At 46.9% G+C, this 16,510-nt stretch overlaps 1 protein-coding gene across 1 annotated transcript in view; it reads right to left on the reverse strand.

Annotated features, from left to right (window-relative positions):
• The window catches only part of DCK (deoxycytidine kinase), a 35,005-nt gene extending 18,983 nt beyond the window's left edge, over positions 1-16,022 (reverse strand). Inside the window, exons 1-4 of the mRNA XM_073540953.1 lie at positions 15,575-16,022; positions 12,328-12,443; positions 11,364-11,557; positions 10,906-11,053 (exon numbers count right to left, since the gene is read on the reverse strand). Coding sequence (XP_073397054.1) covers positions 10,906-11,053; positions 11,364-11,557; positions 12,328-12,443; positions 15,575-15,689 — 573 coding nt within the window. The 5' untranslated portion in view covers positions 15,690-16,022. The remainder of the gene's footprint in view (positions 1-10,905; positions 11,054-11,363; positions 11,558-12,327; positions 12,444-15,574) is intronic.
• Between the last annotated feature and the right edge of the window lie 488 nt (positions 16,023-16,510).

Raw genomic sequence — 16,510 nt, forward strand, 5'->3', positions numbered from 1 at the left:
CGAATTTCCAGGATGTTGATGGGCATGGTCGATTCCCTTGGTGACCACCTGCCTTGCGCTCTGATGTAGGTGCACCGCACCCCAACCCATAAGGCTTGCGTAGGTGGTCAAAACCTTCCATTTACCGGAGAGAAAGGATTTTCCCCTTGCAAGCGAGGTTGGCTTGAGCCACCAGTGCAGGGACCTCCTGGTGTTTGCTGATAACCGGAACTCCCTGGCGAGGGAGAACGGATTCCTGTCCCAGGACTTGAGGATGGCCAGTTGAAGGGGTCTGAGGTGAAACTGGGCAAATGGTACCGCCTCCATTGCTGCTGCCATCCTGTCAAGTACTCTCATGGCATACCGGAGAGATCTGGGGGACTTGCGGAGGAGTGTGTGAACTCCCAGACAGACAGCCAGTGCCTTGTCCCTGAGGAGGATCACCAGACCCTTGGAGGTGTCGAATAGCATCCCCAGGAAGGTCAGAGACTGACTCGGGGTAGTCGAGGACTTCTGTAAATTGACTAACCATCTCAGGCGCGTCAGAGTGTCGATCGTGATCGAGACGTTGACCTCGCAGTCCTTGAGGGTGGGGGCCTTGATGAGAAGGTCGTCCAGGTATGGAACGACTACTATGCCTCTGGAGTGCAGAACGTCCATTGTAGTTGCCATGACCTTTGTAAATGTTCTGGGAGCCGTGGCGAGACCGAACGGGAGGGCCACAAACTGGTAATGGTCTTGGTTGATTGCGAATCTGAGAAACCTCTGATGGGCGGGAGCAATCGGTATATGCAGGTATGCGTCCTGAATGTCTATGGAGGCAAGATATTCTTTTTCCATAGACGCAACGATTGACCGGAGGGATTCCATGCGGAAGTGATGAACTCGAACATACTTGTTGAGTTGCTTGAGGTCTAGTATGGGTCGGACGCTGCCTCCCTTCTTGGGCACCACGAACAGGTTGGCGTAGAACCCTCGGAAGCGCTCTTCTGCTGGGACTGGCACTATGACTCCTGCTCGCAGGAGGAAAGAAACCGCTTGACGGAAGGCCTGAGCTTTGAGCGGGGATTTTGGAGGGACAGAGGGAAAAAAACCTGTGCGGTGGGCTGGTAGTAAACTCGATTTTGTATCTTGAAGACACTATTTCCTTGACCCACTTGTCTTCTGTAATGACCTGCTGAAAGAGTAGCAGTCGTCCGCCTACAAGTGGGGTGTCTTCCAGAGGGCATGAGTCAGGATGAGGGAAAAGTCTGAGGTTTTCCTCCTTTAGGTTTTGCCTGGCTTGTCTTTGATTGCCAGTTCCTGTCCGGCCTCTGTGCCGCACGTGTGTTGTCCCTGCGGGGGGAACGATTACGGTTTTGTGCTGGGCGTGAGACGGACCAGCCTGAAGAATTCCGAAAGGATTGGAAACTAGATTGATTACGCCTTTTAAACATGCGTTTTGGTCTTAGTTGGGGGGGGGGGGGGGGGGGGGGGGGGGGGGAGAGTACTTTTGCCCCCGCAGCGTTGGATATCATTGTATCCAGCTTTCCACCGAAAAGACGGCCACTGAAGACCGGGAGATTTGTTAAGGACTTTTTTGAGGCCGCGTCCGCTTTCCATTCTCTTAGCCAGAGAATACGCCGGATTGTGATGGCGTTTGATGCTATTCCTCTTGCAGAGTCCAACGCTGCATGGACCATGTATATCTGCCACCACTGCAATTTGCACCGCCTGGTCCGCCAGCTGAGGATTTGACGGTTGAAGGCCCTTTTGCAATATAGATCAGCCCAAGCCATGATGGCCTTGGCTGCCCAAACTGAAGCAAATGCGGGAGCCAAAGAGGCACCTGCCGCTTCAAAGATTGAACGAGCCATGCGTTCGACTTGTCTGTCTGCTGTGTCCTTGAGGGTTGAACTGTCCGGCAGCGAGAGAAGCGTTTGTGCTGCCAGCCTAGGTGGAGGGTCCACTTCGGGCGAATCTGTCCAATTTGCTTCCAAATACTTGCGATTGGCGAATTTTTTCTCAGGCTGCAAAAAATGCTTAGAAATGATTTTTTGAAATTCCGGGTGATTAGGGAAGACCTTCGATGGTTTCTGAACACTTTCAAAGGAAATCTTGTGTTTTGGTGCTTCCAGGATTGGATCTGAAATGTCCAGCACCCGAAGGATGGAAGAGACGATATCCTCAACTATTGCAGTATTGCTAGGGGGACAAGAGACGAGATAATTCTCCGTTTCGTTGTCTGGGTTAGAGTCACATATGCCTTCCGAGTCTGTGGTCGGAAATCGTTGCGGAGATCCGCATTGTCTGTCTCTGTCAGGGGACAGACTAGGTGACCTGGAGCCACTGTGTCTCTTCCTGGAGGGGGACGACCGAGTGCTATGTGAGGACGCAGATGAATGCGACCTGTGGGTCCGCTTACGTCTGAGACTGTCGGAAGTGGCATGTCCCCGAGATTTAAACGCATGACCCCGGACCTGCTAGCGCGGGCTGGTCTCCCATTTGGGTTCCGGCCGAGGCTCAAGCTGCTTAGCGGCCGCCACCTGACGAATGCAGTCACGCTCGGCCTAGAACGGTCGGTGGCCTGGGTAACGTTCATAGCCGAGACATGACCCTGCAAAGCCTACAGTAGTGTAGAGGTCAGGCTATGTATGGACTGTGTTATAGACTGCAACATCTGAGTAGCCCATTCCGGTATGGAAGAAGACGAAGAAGCGTTGGTTCTGACCCAGTGTTTTGGACACAGTCCCGGCAGTGTGGGTCCGTGCTGCCCCTGGGGAGTGGTCTTGCAGGCTGTGCAGAATGCTCTTGCCTGGTTTTCTTCCTTGAGCCCGGCATCATGCACAGAGGCTGGCTAGCAGGGGTCCTACAGGGGCTATGCAAAGGGGAGAACTTATAGGTAATATGAATGCACAGCTGAGTAAAGAGAACCCAGCTGTGATCTTACCCCACCAGTGTGCCCTTAAGTCCAGCGCCGACAAATCACAGTCCTGTGCCCCCCCGGAGACTGTTGTATGGCTGTCAGCTATGTTTCCTGCTGCAGCAAGATGGCCACCGGGATTCTGAGGTGGAGGGGGAAGGGGGCGGAGAGCTGAAAAGGGCGCGCTGAGCTTTGTAAAAGCGCGCCCTTCCTGCCTCGATCCGTCCCTTCTATGACACTGCAGAGTGTCATTTTCGTCATCCGGGGGGCAGGCCAGGGGGCGGGAATAGGGCGGCGACTTCGGCTAGGCCGAAGCCGCGGCCTAAGTTTTATACCTCATGCCCAGAAGGGCTCCAGGACGGCGCGGTTGTCCAGGGGGGGGGGGGGGGGGGGGTCGGATTCAAACCAGACCCCCCCGGATTGAACGGCAGGCTAGCGGTGGGGACATGAGCGCCACCTGGGCCCTGTGGGGGGTCCCTTTGAAGCGCTATGCAGCTGGTGCCGCCACAGAGACAGGGGCGCAGGGAGCCCTGTCTCTGACAAGTGCCATGCCTGCCTGCACCTCCCCCGGTCCCAACAGGAGCCCGCAGCTGGGCTGGGGTCCCTGGACTTGTAAGTGGCCGAATGGTGCCCGCTTTTCTTCATCTGTAATCCGTTGAAAAAAAAAAAAAATCAAGGAAAAAAAACGGAGTAAAAACTCTTAGGTGTGCCTCCTTGCGACACTAAGCAAAAACTGGAGAAGGCTGACGCCGTCCAGGGGTGTATACTGCAGAGGAGGAGCCAAAGTTAATCTTTTTCAGATTATGCATAGTGTCGCCTCCTAGTGGACAGCAGCATAACACCCACGGTTCTGTGTCCCCCAATAAGGCGACAGAGTAATGTTATTTAGTATGTTTTTGTTGAAAACTTTTTTGCCGCTTATAGTTTATTACAGTATTATATATGTAATCGATATTACATAGTGTATTAGATATTTACAGTTTTACAGTTTGTGTTCTAAAGTTGTATTCCAATAAAGATATATTCTGTTCTAAATATCTTGATTATTGTATCATAAAAATGATTAAGTGTCTGATGTTCACATTGTACTACAATAAATTTTTCACTTGAATATAAGCAATATATGTGGGAGTCGGAGTCGGAGTCTGAGCCTGAGTCGGTGTCGCAGGTTTGGCTTACCGACTCCACAGCCCTGGTTCCCATTAAATATTTTTCAATTTTTATCCAGTGACGTCATCCTTGTTATTCCACATGAATCGTAATTGTTCAAATAACGTGGCTCTGTAATAACGGACCACTGAGGGACAACCTCCCTTACTCATAGGAATATAAAGCGTGTCCGCTTGGACCCTGGATTTTTTCTCTTGACAAAAATATTTTAAGATTATTGCTTGGATCTCTTAAAATTTTCATCGGGAATATAATGGGGAAATTGCGGAATACATACAATATCAGTGGGAGAATGAACATTTTATCTGACGCTATCCTGCCCAACCAAGATAAATCATGTTTTTTCATATGTAACATATCATTCTGAAATTTCTTCCTCAGAGCCTCATAGTTCAATGCTAACATTTTATCTGCTGATAATGTAAGTCGAATACCCAGTTACTCAATATTATCATTGCCCCATTTAAAAGGGTTCTCAAAATCTTTTGAATATTTTATGGATGGATTTAGATTCAGCACCTGGCATTTGGACAAGTTGAGCTTATAATATGATATTTTAGTAAATGAATCGATTATTTGCATTGCTGCTGGTAGTGATTCTGTGGGATTTGTTAACGCTAGGATGATATCGTCCGCAAATAATCCGATTTTATGTTCCGTTTTGTTCACCTGGATTCCTGTTATTGTTGGATGTAGCCTGATTTTTTCCGCTAAAGGTTCAATCGCCAAAATGAATAGAAGGGGTGACAGCAGACACCCATCTCGTCCCATTAGTGATAAAAAAAAAAAACACCTATCTGATATTCCGGAGATAGAAACTGACGCTGATGGATGAGAATACAACAGGGTGATTGCTTTAACAATATTACCAGTGAATCCGAACCTGGTTAGGACCTCAAACATATCCCCAGTGCACCCGATCGAACGCCTTCTCCGTGTCCAATGATAGGAGCAAAGAAGGTGTTCTGTTCCCCCCCTGCCACATGAATGAGATTAATCATTCGTCTGGTGGCGTCCAATGTCTGCCTAGATTTAATAAATCCACCTGATCCCTGAGCACCAGGGAAGGGATTATATCAGAAATTCTATTTGCTAATATTTTAGAGTATAGCTTGAGATCAGTATTTAAAAGGGATATTGGCCTAAAATTACTTGGATGATCGGGTGTTTTACCTGGTTTAGGTAGGGGGACTATGGTTGCTTGTAACATTTCATCACGTATTTTAGGCCTGTTTCACACATAAGTTTTTAAGGTCAGTCGGGGGGAGAGGGGGGAGAGATTTTAGCTCTTTTTCTCAGCGTATGACAGATATGGAAGTAATTTTTATGTTGTAATCTATGCGCATCCTCACAGATTAAATGAGTTTCTTGGACACAATATGTCCACCTTAACCTTCTGGGCTTCCTACCAAAGTAACGATCTTTTAAAGGAGCTATTTAGGCCTTTCGCATTGATGCTTGAAGTCTGAAATACCATTAGTTACAGGAAAATATAATGGAATTATTAAGTCACCAAATATAGGGACAACAGTTAGGAAAATAAAGGGGTTAACGTTGTTGACACCAACTACAACAACTAATTTGTATAACTCAAAGTCCAGTTCTACGTGAACCAACTGGATACTCGTTTCTATTCAGTATTGGGAGGGGGGGGGGTGAGAATAATAGAAGAAATAGTAAGCGTTATTCTCAAGTCCCTTCGACCTGCCAGCACAGAGGGTATTTTTAGTCACAGTATAGTTGCGTGAGGATTAGGTCCATTCTTTGCTCAGCGTCAAGGGTCCTTTCTTTAGCGGGGAGCTGGTATCTTCATCCACTGATACCAGGGACCACTCCCGGAGCAGGGTCATGGCCTCTCCCTGGGAGATACAAGGATGTGGGTGACTCCGTTCTTCGTCACGATGAGCTTTACCGGATATCCCCACTTGTAGGTGATATTGTTATCCCGAAGAATCTTGGTTGCCGATGAAAATTCCCGCCTCCTGTTCAGGGTGGTTGCAGATAAATCTGTAAAGACCAGGATATCCCTGAATCTTTACAGAAGATACTGCTTTGCTGTTGCTGCCCCAGTCACTGCCTCCTTGAAGTGGTAGAAATGAAGCCTGGCTATCACTTTTCGTGGTGCAGAGCTGGGCGCAGACTTTGGCTTAGGAATCCGTTGCGCCCTGTCAATCAGCAGGTCTCTTTGGTCCACCGACTGTACTAAAATTGTGAAGAAATCAATTAGGAACTCCTTCAAAGCTTCCGCAGTCACGCTCTCAGGAATTCCTCTGAAACGCAAGTTGTTGCGCCTGGAGCGGTTTTCCAAGTCTGCAAGCTTCAATTTTAAGGCCATAATTTCTTCATCTGCCTCATTATGGGCATCCACAAGATAGTTATGCGCTGTAGTATATTCCTCAAGTTTCCCCTCTATGTGTGAGGTTCTGTTGCCAATCTGCGTGATTTGTGTAACGCATTGAAAACCGTTGTGATGTCAGTATGGATGGCTTGTTTCAGGTCTCCCAGCAGGGATCTGAGTGTGGCTACAGTGACTGGGTCAGAATAGAGGTTTTAAATAGAAGATTGTGAGGGGGTGGTCAGGGCTGTGCTTTGTGACTGTAAATCTGATCCCTCTGCCCGCCGCCTCAAAGATCTGCACCTTGCCTGGCGCCTGCTCCCTCCTCATCCCCCACGTCATTCTTACCCAGTGTCTCCGCTGCTCCTGCCAACTGAATGGACCTCCTCTGGTCACCCTCCTGCTCTATGAGCTGCTTTATGGCTGCTGGCTGTTGAGGAGTTCGGGCCTCGCACGTCCTCTCAGCTCCACATCCGGTCATGGCCCCCCCGATCATGGCATCTGGAGGGTCAAGTAGTCTGGCACCACCCCTGGCTGCTATCTGCACCATGATCATGCAAGAGGTACAAATTTCAGCACCTCCTGCACGATCATGTTGTGTTCAGTCAGATTGACTAAGAAATCACAACTATTTGAGTGCGGGAACCGATTACATAGGTCCCTAACACCTCTTCCTGGCTGCACAGCTGTCAGCAAGGAATTGTCACTGAGTAGTAACAGTTTAAATCCATGACAGACGTACCATGTTTGTCATTAGTCGTAAATGGGCAAAATGATTGGTCACGCCATGAAGCGCCGAGAAGTGGGACTTTGTCAGCACAGAATAATTGTTCAGAGTCCCTTTAAAATGTGAACCTGTGACTAGACACATGCTGTCCAAACCACAGGCCGCAAGAATCAAAGCCTGTCTGCACAATTGCAGCAAGGCAGGTTGTTCTCCAAAATTCTCTGGCAATTGAGAGAACCATGTGAAGAGCTGTCCAGATGTCATTGGACTACACTAGTCCGGAGTGTGCCCTTGACCAGCTTCTTCCTACACCACTTTAGTAAAAAGGGAAAGACTTGACAATTGAAGTAGGGTGGGGATAGCCCAGCCAGAACCCATTAAACTAGGTTTTTGTTCTACTATAGAAGTGTCAACTAAAAAAAAAAAAACACACAAACATACACAACTGCAACCGTGCAGCCAGGCTGTGGGTTACGCCAGGGTCACACTTGCAAGAAACTTGCACGAGTCTCGCGTCTCAATACCCAACACTCGGGACCGGAGCGCTCAGCTGTATAGAAATACATGCAGCCGCACACCCCAGTCCCGAGTGTCGGCGGCAGTGCCTGGTATTGAGACATGAGACTCGTGCAAGTTTCTCGCAAGTGTGACAATGGCCTTGGTAACTTAATATTTGCAGATGGAAGCCAGACTAGAGAAGTGAGGAAGGTCTCATACAAGGATGTAATTTAGGTAAGTGGCAAGCTAATCTTAATTCAGATTTACTATGGGGGAGGGGGGCAGAATGCCTCAGTTCCCAATATTTAAGAAGTTTTTCCATTTCAATTCAATCTCTCCCATGCCTGCAGTTTGTGATTAGATACAAAAGTTCCCGCTGTACTCATCTTCTCTGGGTACCAATGACTCTCTGCCGCCGTGTCTTACATTGGTTACAGCACTGATGTCACATTGATAGCTCACCAGCCAGTCAGTGAGCTTAGCTGCTCCAAACTGCATACTGTCTGCACTGGAATGCCATGTTGAGCTCAAAAAGTAGCCAAGGCAACATTTACGCCACAAGCCAGGCATCGGGAACAATGGAAGAGACTCTGAACCCATGAAAGGAGAATAAAGCGCAACTAAATTTCTCTTCTATTACACCAAATCCCCCACTCAACATCCCTTCACACAACTGCATAATGCAAATAAAAACTGTATGGTGCCAGTGTTTCGGATCAGCGAGCCATCCATTTTTACATTATGGCTTAAGAAATATCAGTTCCAACGAGTCTCTTATACTTTGAGAATGAACACGTACAGCACATGGATGTCATCCAGACTTAACCCCTTAACGACCGCCGATACGCCTTTTAACGGCGGTAATTAAGGGTACTTAAACCACAGCGCCGTTAATTCACGGCGCTGTGATTTAAGTGAATAGCGCCCCCCAGTGTCGGATTTTCTCCGGGGTCTCGGCTGCCAGGGGTAGCCGAGACCCCAGAGAACATGAATCGGTCGGTTTTTACCGACCTCCGCTTTTGCGATTGCCGTTATTAACCCTATAACGGCGACCGCAAAAAAAAAAAAAAAGCCGCAATTTTACATTTAATTTCTCTTTCCTCTGATGTGATCGCACATCAGAGGATAGAGAAATAGGGTCCCCGATCCCCCCGGTCCCTCTCCCTTGTCCTCAGTCCCCTCCCGGTGGTCCCGCGCCCGCCGGCGTCATCCGATGGGCGCCGCCATCTTGAAAATGGCGGGCGCATGCGCAGTGCGCCCGCCGGGAATCTGCTGGCTCCGGCTGGCAGATTCCATTTATTATTTTGATCACTATGATAAACAATCATAGTGATCAAAATAATAAAAATAGTACATAACCCCCCCGTTTATCACCCCCTTATATAGGCACACATAATGAAATAAAAAAATTATTTTTTTTTTCAGTTTTCCATAAGGGTTAGGGCTAGGGTTAGGGATAGGGCTGTGAAGCACTTAAAGGGTTAATAAACTTCTTGAATGTGGTTTTGAGCACCTTGAGGGGTCTAGTTTTTAGAATGGTGCCACTTTTGGGTATTTTCTGTCATGTACACCCCTCAAAATGACTTTAAATATGATGTGGTCCCTAAAAAAAAAAAGGGCTTGTAAATTTTGTTGTAAAAATAAGAGATCGCTGGTCAACTTTTAACCCTTATAACTTCCTAACAAAAAAAAAAAAATTTTGCTTCCAAAATTGTGCTGATGTAAAGTAGACATGTGGGAAATGTTATTTATTAAGAAATTAATGCGACACATCTCTCTGATTTAAGGGCATAAAAATTTAAAGTTTTAAAATTGCAAAATTTTAAAATTTTTTGCCATATTTCTGTTTTTTTCATAAATAAACACAAGACTTATCGAAGAAATTTTACCACTAACATGAAGTACAATATGTCCCGAAAAAACAATCTCAGAATCAGCGGGATCCATTAAAGCGTTCCAGAGTTATAACCTCATAAAGGGACAGTGGTCAGAATTGTAAAAATTGGCCTGGTCATTAAGCTGCAAACTGGCTCTGTCGCTAAGGGGTTAAAGACTTGTATTGGTCCTCATCATCCGTGCTGCTAGAAGAAAAAAAAAAAAAAAAAAAAAAGGATATGTCTGTACAGTGACGGTCCGTGCAAATAAATGGACATATGTGCAGCGCCATATATTATAATAGGCATGTGTGGTATCTGTGGAAGGAAAAAACAATCACAGGCATGTGAAGGGGCCTAAAATACAGGAAGGGAAGTCATTTAAAGGGAAAAACCCTTTAAAACACTTGCATGATGCTGATTCAACGGTAAAACGCACATGCGTTTAGAAACTAAGGGACTGTCAGCTCGGAGTGACTATGAAACCAAGAACAGCTGCTCGGAGCTTCATGGCGTGCCCACCTGCTTGCTTTCCATTTATCACTGCCTTTCTGGCTACAGAGCTCCTGTAATTTCTTTGAACAGACAATCTGTGCTGACAGTCCCTTCAATAGCAAGTGAAACTGTCAATTACACTAATGCACATATCAGGAGTCATCCTTTCTGACTTGGTGCAGAATTTTATACGGCATTTTAGAATTCTTGCTTGTAGGCTGCACTAGGTGAACTAAATCAGAGAACTTGTATATGAAAAACGGCTCACTTTTTTATTTATTTTTTAGAAGTTTTAGACTCAGATAAAAAAAAAACCTATGTCGAGGGCTAGTTTCACACTAGCGTTTTGGACCGTAGCGCACGGCCACCGCTAAGCCCCGCCCCCTCCGCCTAGTATCGCACACGGCTGCGTTCAGCACACACCGAAACAGCTGTCTGTGGATGGATACCATGTTTTGGCATAGGTGGTTTCCTTCATTGGAGACTGCCCTTCCCGTGGTTGTTCCTTCCCGGGGAAAGACCTGGCTGGTCATTGCTTGCGTTGAGAAACATGTGATGGTGTCTCCGCGGCTTCTGTTTTGCATATTTCCCATAAGGGATGGGGGCAGTGCTCTAGAATCACTGCGTTGAGAAACACGTGATGGTGTCTCCGCAGTGTTGGATATTGATCTCCATTTCATTCATCCTCATTTTTCACAGCACACACCGGCGCACCGTCAAGAGGGCGCAGCGCACTCAAAATTCTACTAGCGCACGGTCAGCGCACCCTATGCTAAAGATAGGGTGTGCAGATCGCATGCAGCCGTGTGCGATACTAGGCGAAGATGACCAGAGGGGGCAGGGCTTAGCGGCGGCCGTGCGCTGCGGCCCAAAACGCTAGTGTGAAGCTAGCCTAAGCATCAGAAACCATTGAAAATGAATTTACCTCTGGTGCTGCACGGAGATATACAATACCATCCAGCTCAAGATCAGCACCAAATTGAGAATTCATCCACTCATGCCAGTCTTGATAGACGGTCCATTCTGTTTCGTTCATGCACTCCGCCTCGTACAAATTAGAGGCAAAAATATATCTGGAAGAAAGGGAAATGGTGAGTATTGCCGCACGCAGAGACTTGGGGCACATCCACAGATCAAGTATCAAAATGTAGTAAATGCACGCTTACATGGACACATTATCTACCTTTGTTAACTAATTAACACATCCTCAGGCAGTTGCAATGCGAGTTTACATCGGAAAAACGCAGACTGAAAATTTCCACATATCAAACTCAGATTTTAAGTGCAGACTCAGTGGCTGAATTTATCCATCTATTACGCCTAACAGTAGTTATTAAATGCCAACTACTTGATAGAGGAAGTTTAACTATTAAAGGCCTTTACCTATCACTGTAAACTGAACGCTCAAAGAAAAGTACAGGTTTTTCCGCTTCCCTCAACTTTCCTCCAAAAGCTTTCACCTGGGCCCGAATACGACTGAGACAAGCATAGGACTGAAAGGTGAAGGACCAGCGTTCAGGCTTTTCATACATCATCTGAAGAAGATTGCCACCACTCTTCTGGGAGGTTGTGAGCTCCTGCAATGTACATGAAGTAGATGATTGGGGGGGGGGGGGGGGTTAAGGGGAAGAAAAAAAAAAAAAAAAAAAAAAGTTATGAGGGAACACACTTCTCAAGACACCAAAAAGACATTTAGATCTGTCACATACATCACTTCACATAGGATTGTCTCCACCCGTCTTAATAAATGCACCATCTAATCAGATGCCCAGATCTAAAACTTCATCATTTTCATGATCTAATCTACTCTGTATTCTTATGCCTGCAGGCAATTAGACTCCAAAACTTGCAAATTGTGTTGCGCTGAAATGTCACAGCAACACCTAGCGATCTGTGGCCTCATGACCCGTATCACGGCTTAAGTCACACAGTGTTACAACTGGGTGTTACATGTCAGTACTGATTAGACTGTCAGAAGGTGCTGGAACAGCATATTCAGACATTTCTAGGAGTAACAGAAGTAATACAACACAGACTTGAGAAGCGCAGATCCAAAAATTTATATTACAGGCAATAAGCATTTGGTAAACTAGGACGGTCAGCACTATAGAAGACACGCCCCGAACTACACAAGATGTCATTTTATGAAAACTTCATTATGTGAATATTAATCTTTTAACAACCTTGGGATCTTCAGTTTATTGAATTTGTGTTTTGCTCCCCTTCTTCCCAGTGACATAACTATTTTTTGGTCAATATGGTCGTGTCAGGGATTGTTTTTATTTTATTTTTGCAGGACGAGTTACTTTTGATTATCTGAATGTGCGATATTAAACACATACAATACCTGAAATTCATCCTGATTGCTCTGAACATTGCACCATCTTGCTATAGGTTCAGGAACAACTTCCCAGTCCTCATTACATTTCTTGAGGATGTTGACAAAAGTGGATTTTCCTGCAGCTGTATTGATAAAAAAAAAACATTAATACAGACGTAGACAGTTATTTCCACATTGAATTTCATGCATTCTCCAAACTAGAATCAGCATGAATTACACCTTCTACAAGGAAATATGGATCAGTGTATTAAATTGGGCGAGCCTCAGACTCCTGCCATAGTATGCATGAATGTACACCAACACAGATATTAGGGTACATACTAAAACTACTAACCTACCTCACATTGCAGGTCGTCAACTTATCCTCGAACAAGAGAACCTGTCACTAGGTTAAAAGTGACAAGCCTTTGTCATTTAGTCCAACTGCACCTGGGAATCTAAAATACATATATATACTTTTTTTAAAATTTGCCACAGTTACAGAGATATAGGCCTCTTTGTTTTGTGCCAATTTTTAGGTCTTTACCCATGAAGGCTTGACTCACAGCATTGTCTGGGACATGTCTTCAGGATGCTCTGAATTCTCTGTGCGCATCATCATCTTAGTAAAGGCCATAAAGACAAAGCTATTGCTTTATTACTTGTGGAGTTAGAAACACTTGATCCAGGCATCCTTATGACTTTTTATATCTGGCCAAGATCACCTATAGATGAATTATACCATACGTGGGACTATACTCAGATTCTTGATCCATCTCTGACATACTCCTTTTGACACATCAGTAAAGTAGCCTCGTCTGATGGCTGCCTTTTCAGTTATTCCCTCAGTTCTTCTTATCTCTTCATCTTGTCCCATTTACATGAACTTCTTTTCTTTTTAGTTGTTCATGTTACGGCTACATTATGTCTTCTATATTATAGACAAGTGCCTTGCTCTGTTTCCCTATATACCGTATATGATTCTGTGGCCCCGATTCACCAAGACCAGTATTTTTCATGCTGGTCATGGGGGACAAATCTTATTCCAGTTCTAGACTGGAGTCACATTTGTGGCTTAAATGGAACCTGTCACCCCCCCCCCCCCGGGCATTTTTAAGTAAAAGAGCAGGCTTCACACCATACCTATGGGATGCATTACAGGTATGAGGAGCTATTTATAAAAGTCGATATTTCAGCGTTACTAGGGGTCAGAAACATAAGAGCCACCTTCACAGAATGCAGCCTTAGTGCTGCTGAAGGTGGCTCTTTTACTTAAAAAACGCCCTGGGGGGGGGGGGGGGGGGTGGCAGGTTCCCTTTAAACAAAATGAATTTATCAAGGGATGGCACATCCTGTTCCGCTTACTTTGCTTGGGCTGGGTCAAAGTTGCAAAATTTATGAGCAGCCTAGTAACTGTTAATGTTTTGACAAATCAGGGCCTTTATGTCTGCTTTCTTCTGCATGTACATAATTCATAGACTGTGCTCAGGTCTGATGTGGACCAATACTGACAATTTTATGCCTCTGGAGGTACAAGTGCCGACGACTCAAAAGTAATCCACTATATCAACAGTTTGAGTGCCTTGATTTCTTTCCCTGTATTGTGTTTGGGACTATCCATTCCATAGAGCAGAGTTCCCCAACTCCAGTCCTCAAGGCCTACCAACAGGTCATGTTTTCAGGATTTCCCTTGTATTGTACAGGTGATGCAATTATCACCTGGACAATACTAAGGAAATCCTGAAAACATGACCTGTTGCTGGGCCTTGAGGACTGGAGTTGGGGAACCCTGCCATAGAGCACCCAGCTTGAGCCGACTGTGCCAACCATGTGTTTTACATCAAAAGGCTCATCTCTCTGATAACGTATGGTAAATTTAAAAAAAAAAAAAAACTGCTTCCATTTTTTTCTCACTGGGCCTGGTACCTGGTAAAATTAGGGTTTCTTATAGACACTTCAAATCTTGAAGGCCCATTGTGGTTTAGTGACACCAAGTCAACTGTCGCTGTATCATATGGTCTGTGGTTAGGGCAGCGTAAACAGGCCGCCTTTAATAAACTGTTAGATGCGCTATATCTGGTCAGAGCTGACATCTGTGTCCTGTGTGGCTGGAAGCTTGTCTGCCTGGCTGCACAGCTCTCATGGTTCAGGAGGCAGGTGACAGCTTGGGGTGTGATGTGTGTTCAGACAAACACCAGTCTTAGTATGCCGCATAACACCCTGCAGATGAGGGCAAGTTGTACAAAGCCATGGATGTCTGCGGCCATAGTGTTCCCTCACTGGATTCAGATTTCATATAGAAGCACGCGGCTACAATACAGCCGGCTGTCAGTGCGGGGCCATGGTCACAATGTACTGATCAGTGACTGAAGCTGCACCTTTAGGCTGCCAGGGTGGGAACACAGTGCATTTTCTCCCAGCAGCCAGGCTTTCAGTGCGGCGGCTGTATGGCTTCAGAACGCCAGCTTGACCATATAGCAGGTTAATAGCATTTTTTTGACCTTACATGTTCCCTTTAAAGGGAACCTGCCACCTGTTTTGGCCAATATGAGATACGGCTGCTGCCTTTCAAGGCTTATCTACAGCATTCTTTAATATGAAGCAACAAGAGGGTGGTGCCGGACCCGTGACACCAATGGGACTGGACCGCCCCGGTGAGTATAATAAAGCTTATTTTTCTTATCCTGGAGGTCAAATTGGGGGCAGATATACGGCATTATAGAATGCTGTGTATAACCCATGAAAGGTGGTTGGCCGAGCCTAGTGACAGGTGCACTCTAAGTTCAGGCGACCCACTGCCAGCCTGTGCTCTGGCTGCAACAAACAGATGTGTGAATTCAGCCTTAGTCAATCGTGAGGTCTAACAAGCCAGATGTGTCACTGTGCGTGAGCCACTGCAACACACTTGGTGCTTGTGGAGTCTGGATGAAGGGGATACAGGAAACAGTGAGCAGCTCCCTGAATGCCCCATGGCCCCCGCTGTACCCCAGCTGTATAGGGCCATGTGCTCACTTGTTAGATCAACCCCTGACCTGTATGTCCAGAGCTGAACCCCATTAGATGCACACAGGCTGAGTAGGGCCGGCACAGCTCTTACCCAGCAGCCAATCCTAGTCTGTAGCCACCAACCCCAGTAGTGACTGCGCATGATCAGACAAAGGGGCAACCTGCTGCGGCCAGCGGCCCAATAATCCGGCGTCACCACACCATAGAACAGCTCCCCCAATCCTGCACACGGATACACCGCCCCTGTGCCGCCAGTCACACTCCTTACCGATGTTCCCCTCTATAGAGATCCGCTTCACCTTGCTCCTTTTCCCCGGGGATGAGGTGTCGGAGGAGGGAGATGGCGGGAGGTCGGAGCAGCTTCTCTTCGGCGGGGTGGCCATGGCGGGATCCTCAGTATATGACAGGACAAGGACATACGATGTCTGAATCTCCCGCTCGGTCTGAGTTTTGGCGCCCGCAGGATGAGTGAGCGAGAGCTGGAGACATGATTGGACGCTGACTTTTCGAACCTCTGGTCTAGACCAATCAGTGACTGTGGTTTATCGTGGACCAATGAAGACGCGCGCCGAAGGGAAAGCGCCGAACCAATAGTCGGTTAGGGGGCGGGGACTGAGTGAATGTCTGAGAATGAGGAGGGCGGGAGCAGCGAGGAGACCGCTCACCGACCACTCACTGCGGGGATAAAGGCAGGAGACAGCGCCGTACCGGGGGTAGCCTTGTGGTTACGCCCCAAGACCATACAGCTGCAGTGCACGGAGCCTGGTCTAGTGGAGAACTGGGTGCGCGCGCCCTTATTAACCCCTCATGGACGCAACCAATTATCATTTTTTCATGCCCTTCTGAGGCCACGTTCACAGTTCAGTATTCGGTCAGTATTTTACCTCGGGAGTGGATGATAAATCCAGAAGTGGTGACGTGTCTCTATTATACTTTTCCTCTGTCTCACTCCTGGTTTGGCCTAGAAATCCCCTTTCCAACCTAAGGCTAGTTTCACACTAGCGTTTTGAGGCGCAGTGCACGGCTGCCGTGCAGCTCCACCCCCCCTGTCGCGCCTCCTCTGGTCAGCTCGTATGGGCATTTTGACACGTCGACACACCGTCAAAAGGGCGCATGCGCTGCCAAACATACCAACGCACGACCTGTGTACCCAATGCTAAAGAAAGGGTATGCAGGTCACATGCAACGTCATGCGCCCATAGAA

The sequence above is a fragment of the Dendrobates tinctorius genome, unplaced genomic scaffold, assembly GCF_039654945.1.
Source record: "Dendrobates tinctorius isolate UK_male_01 unplaced genomic scaffold, ASM3965494v1 ptg000011l, whole genome shotgun sequence".
NCBI classification, from domain to species: domain Eukaryota; kingdom Metazoa; phylum Chordata; class Amphibia; order Anura; family Dendrobatidae; genus Dendrobates; species Dendrobates tinctorius.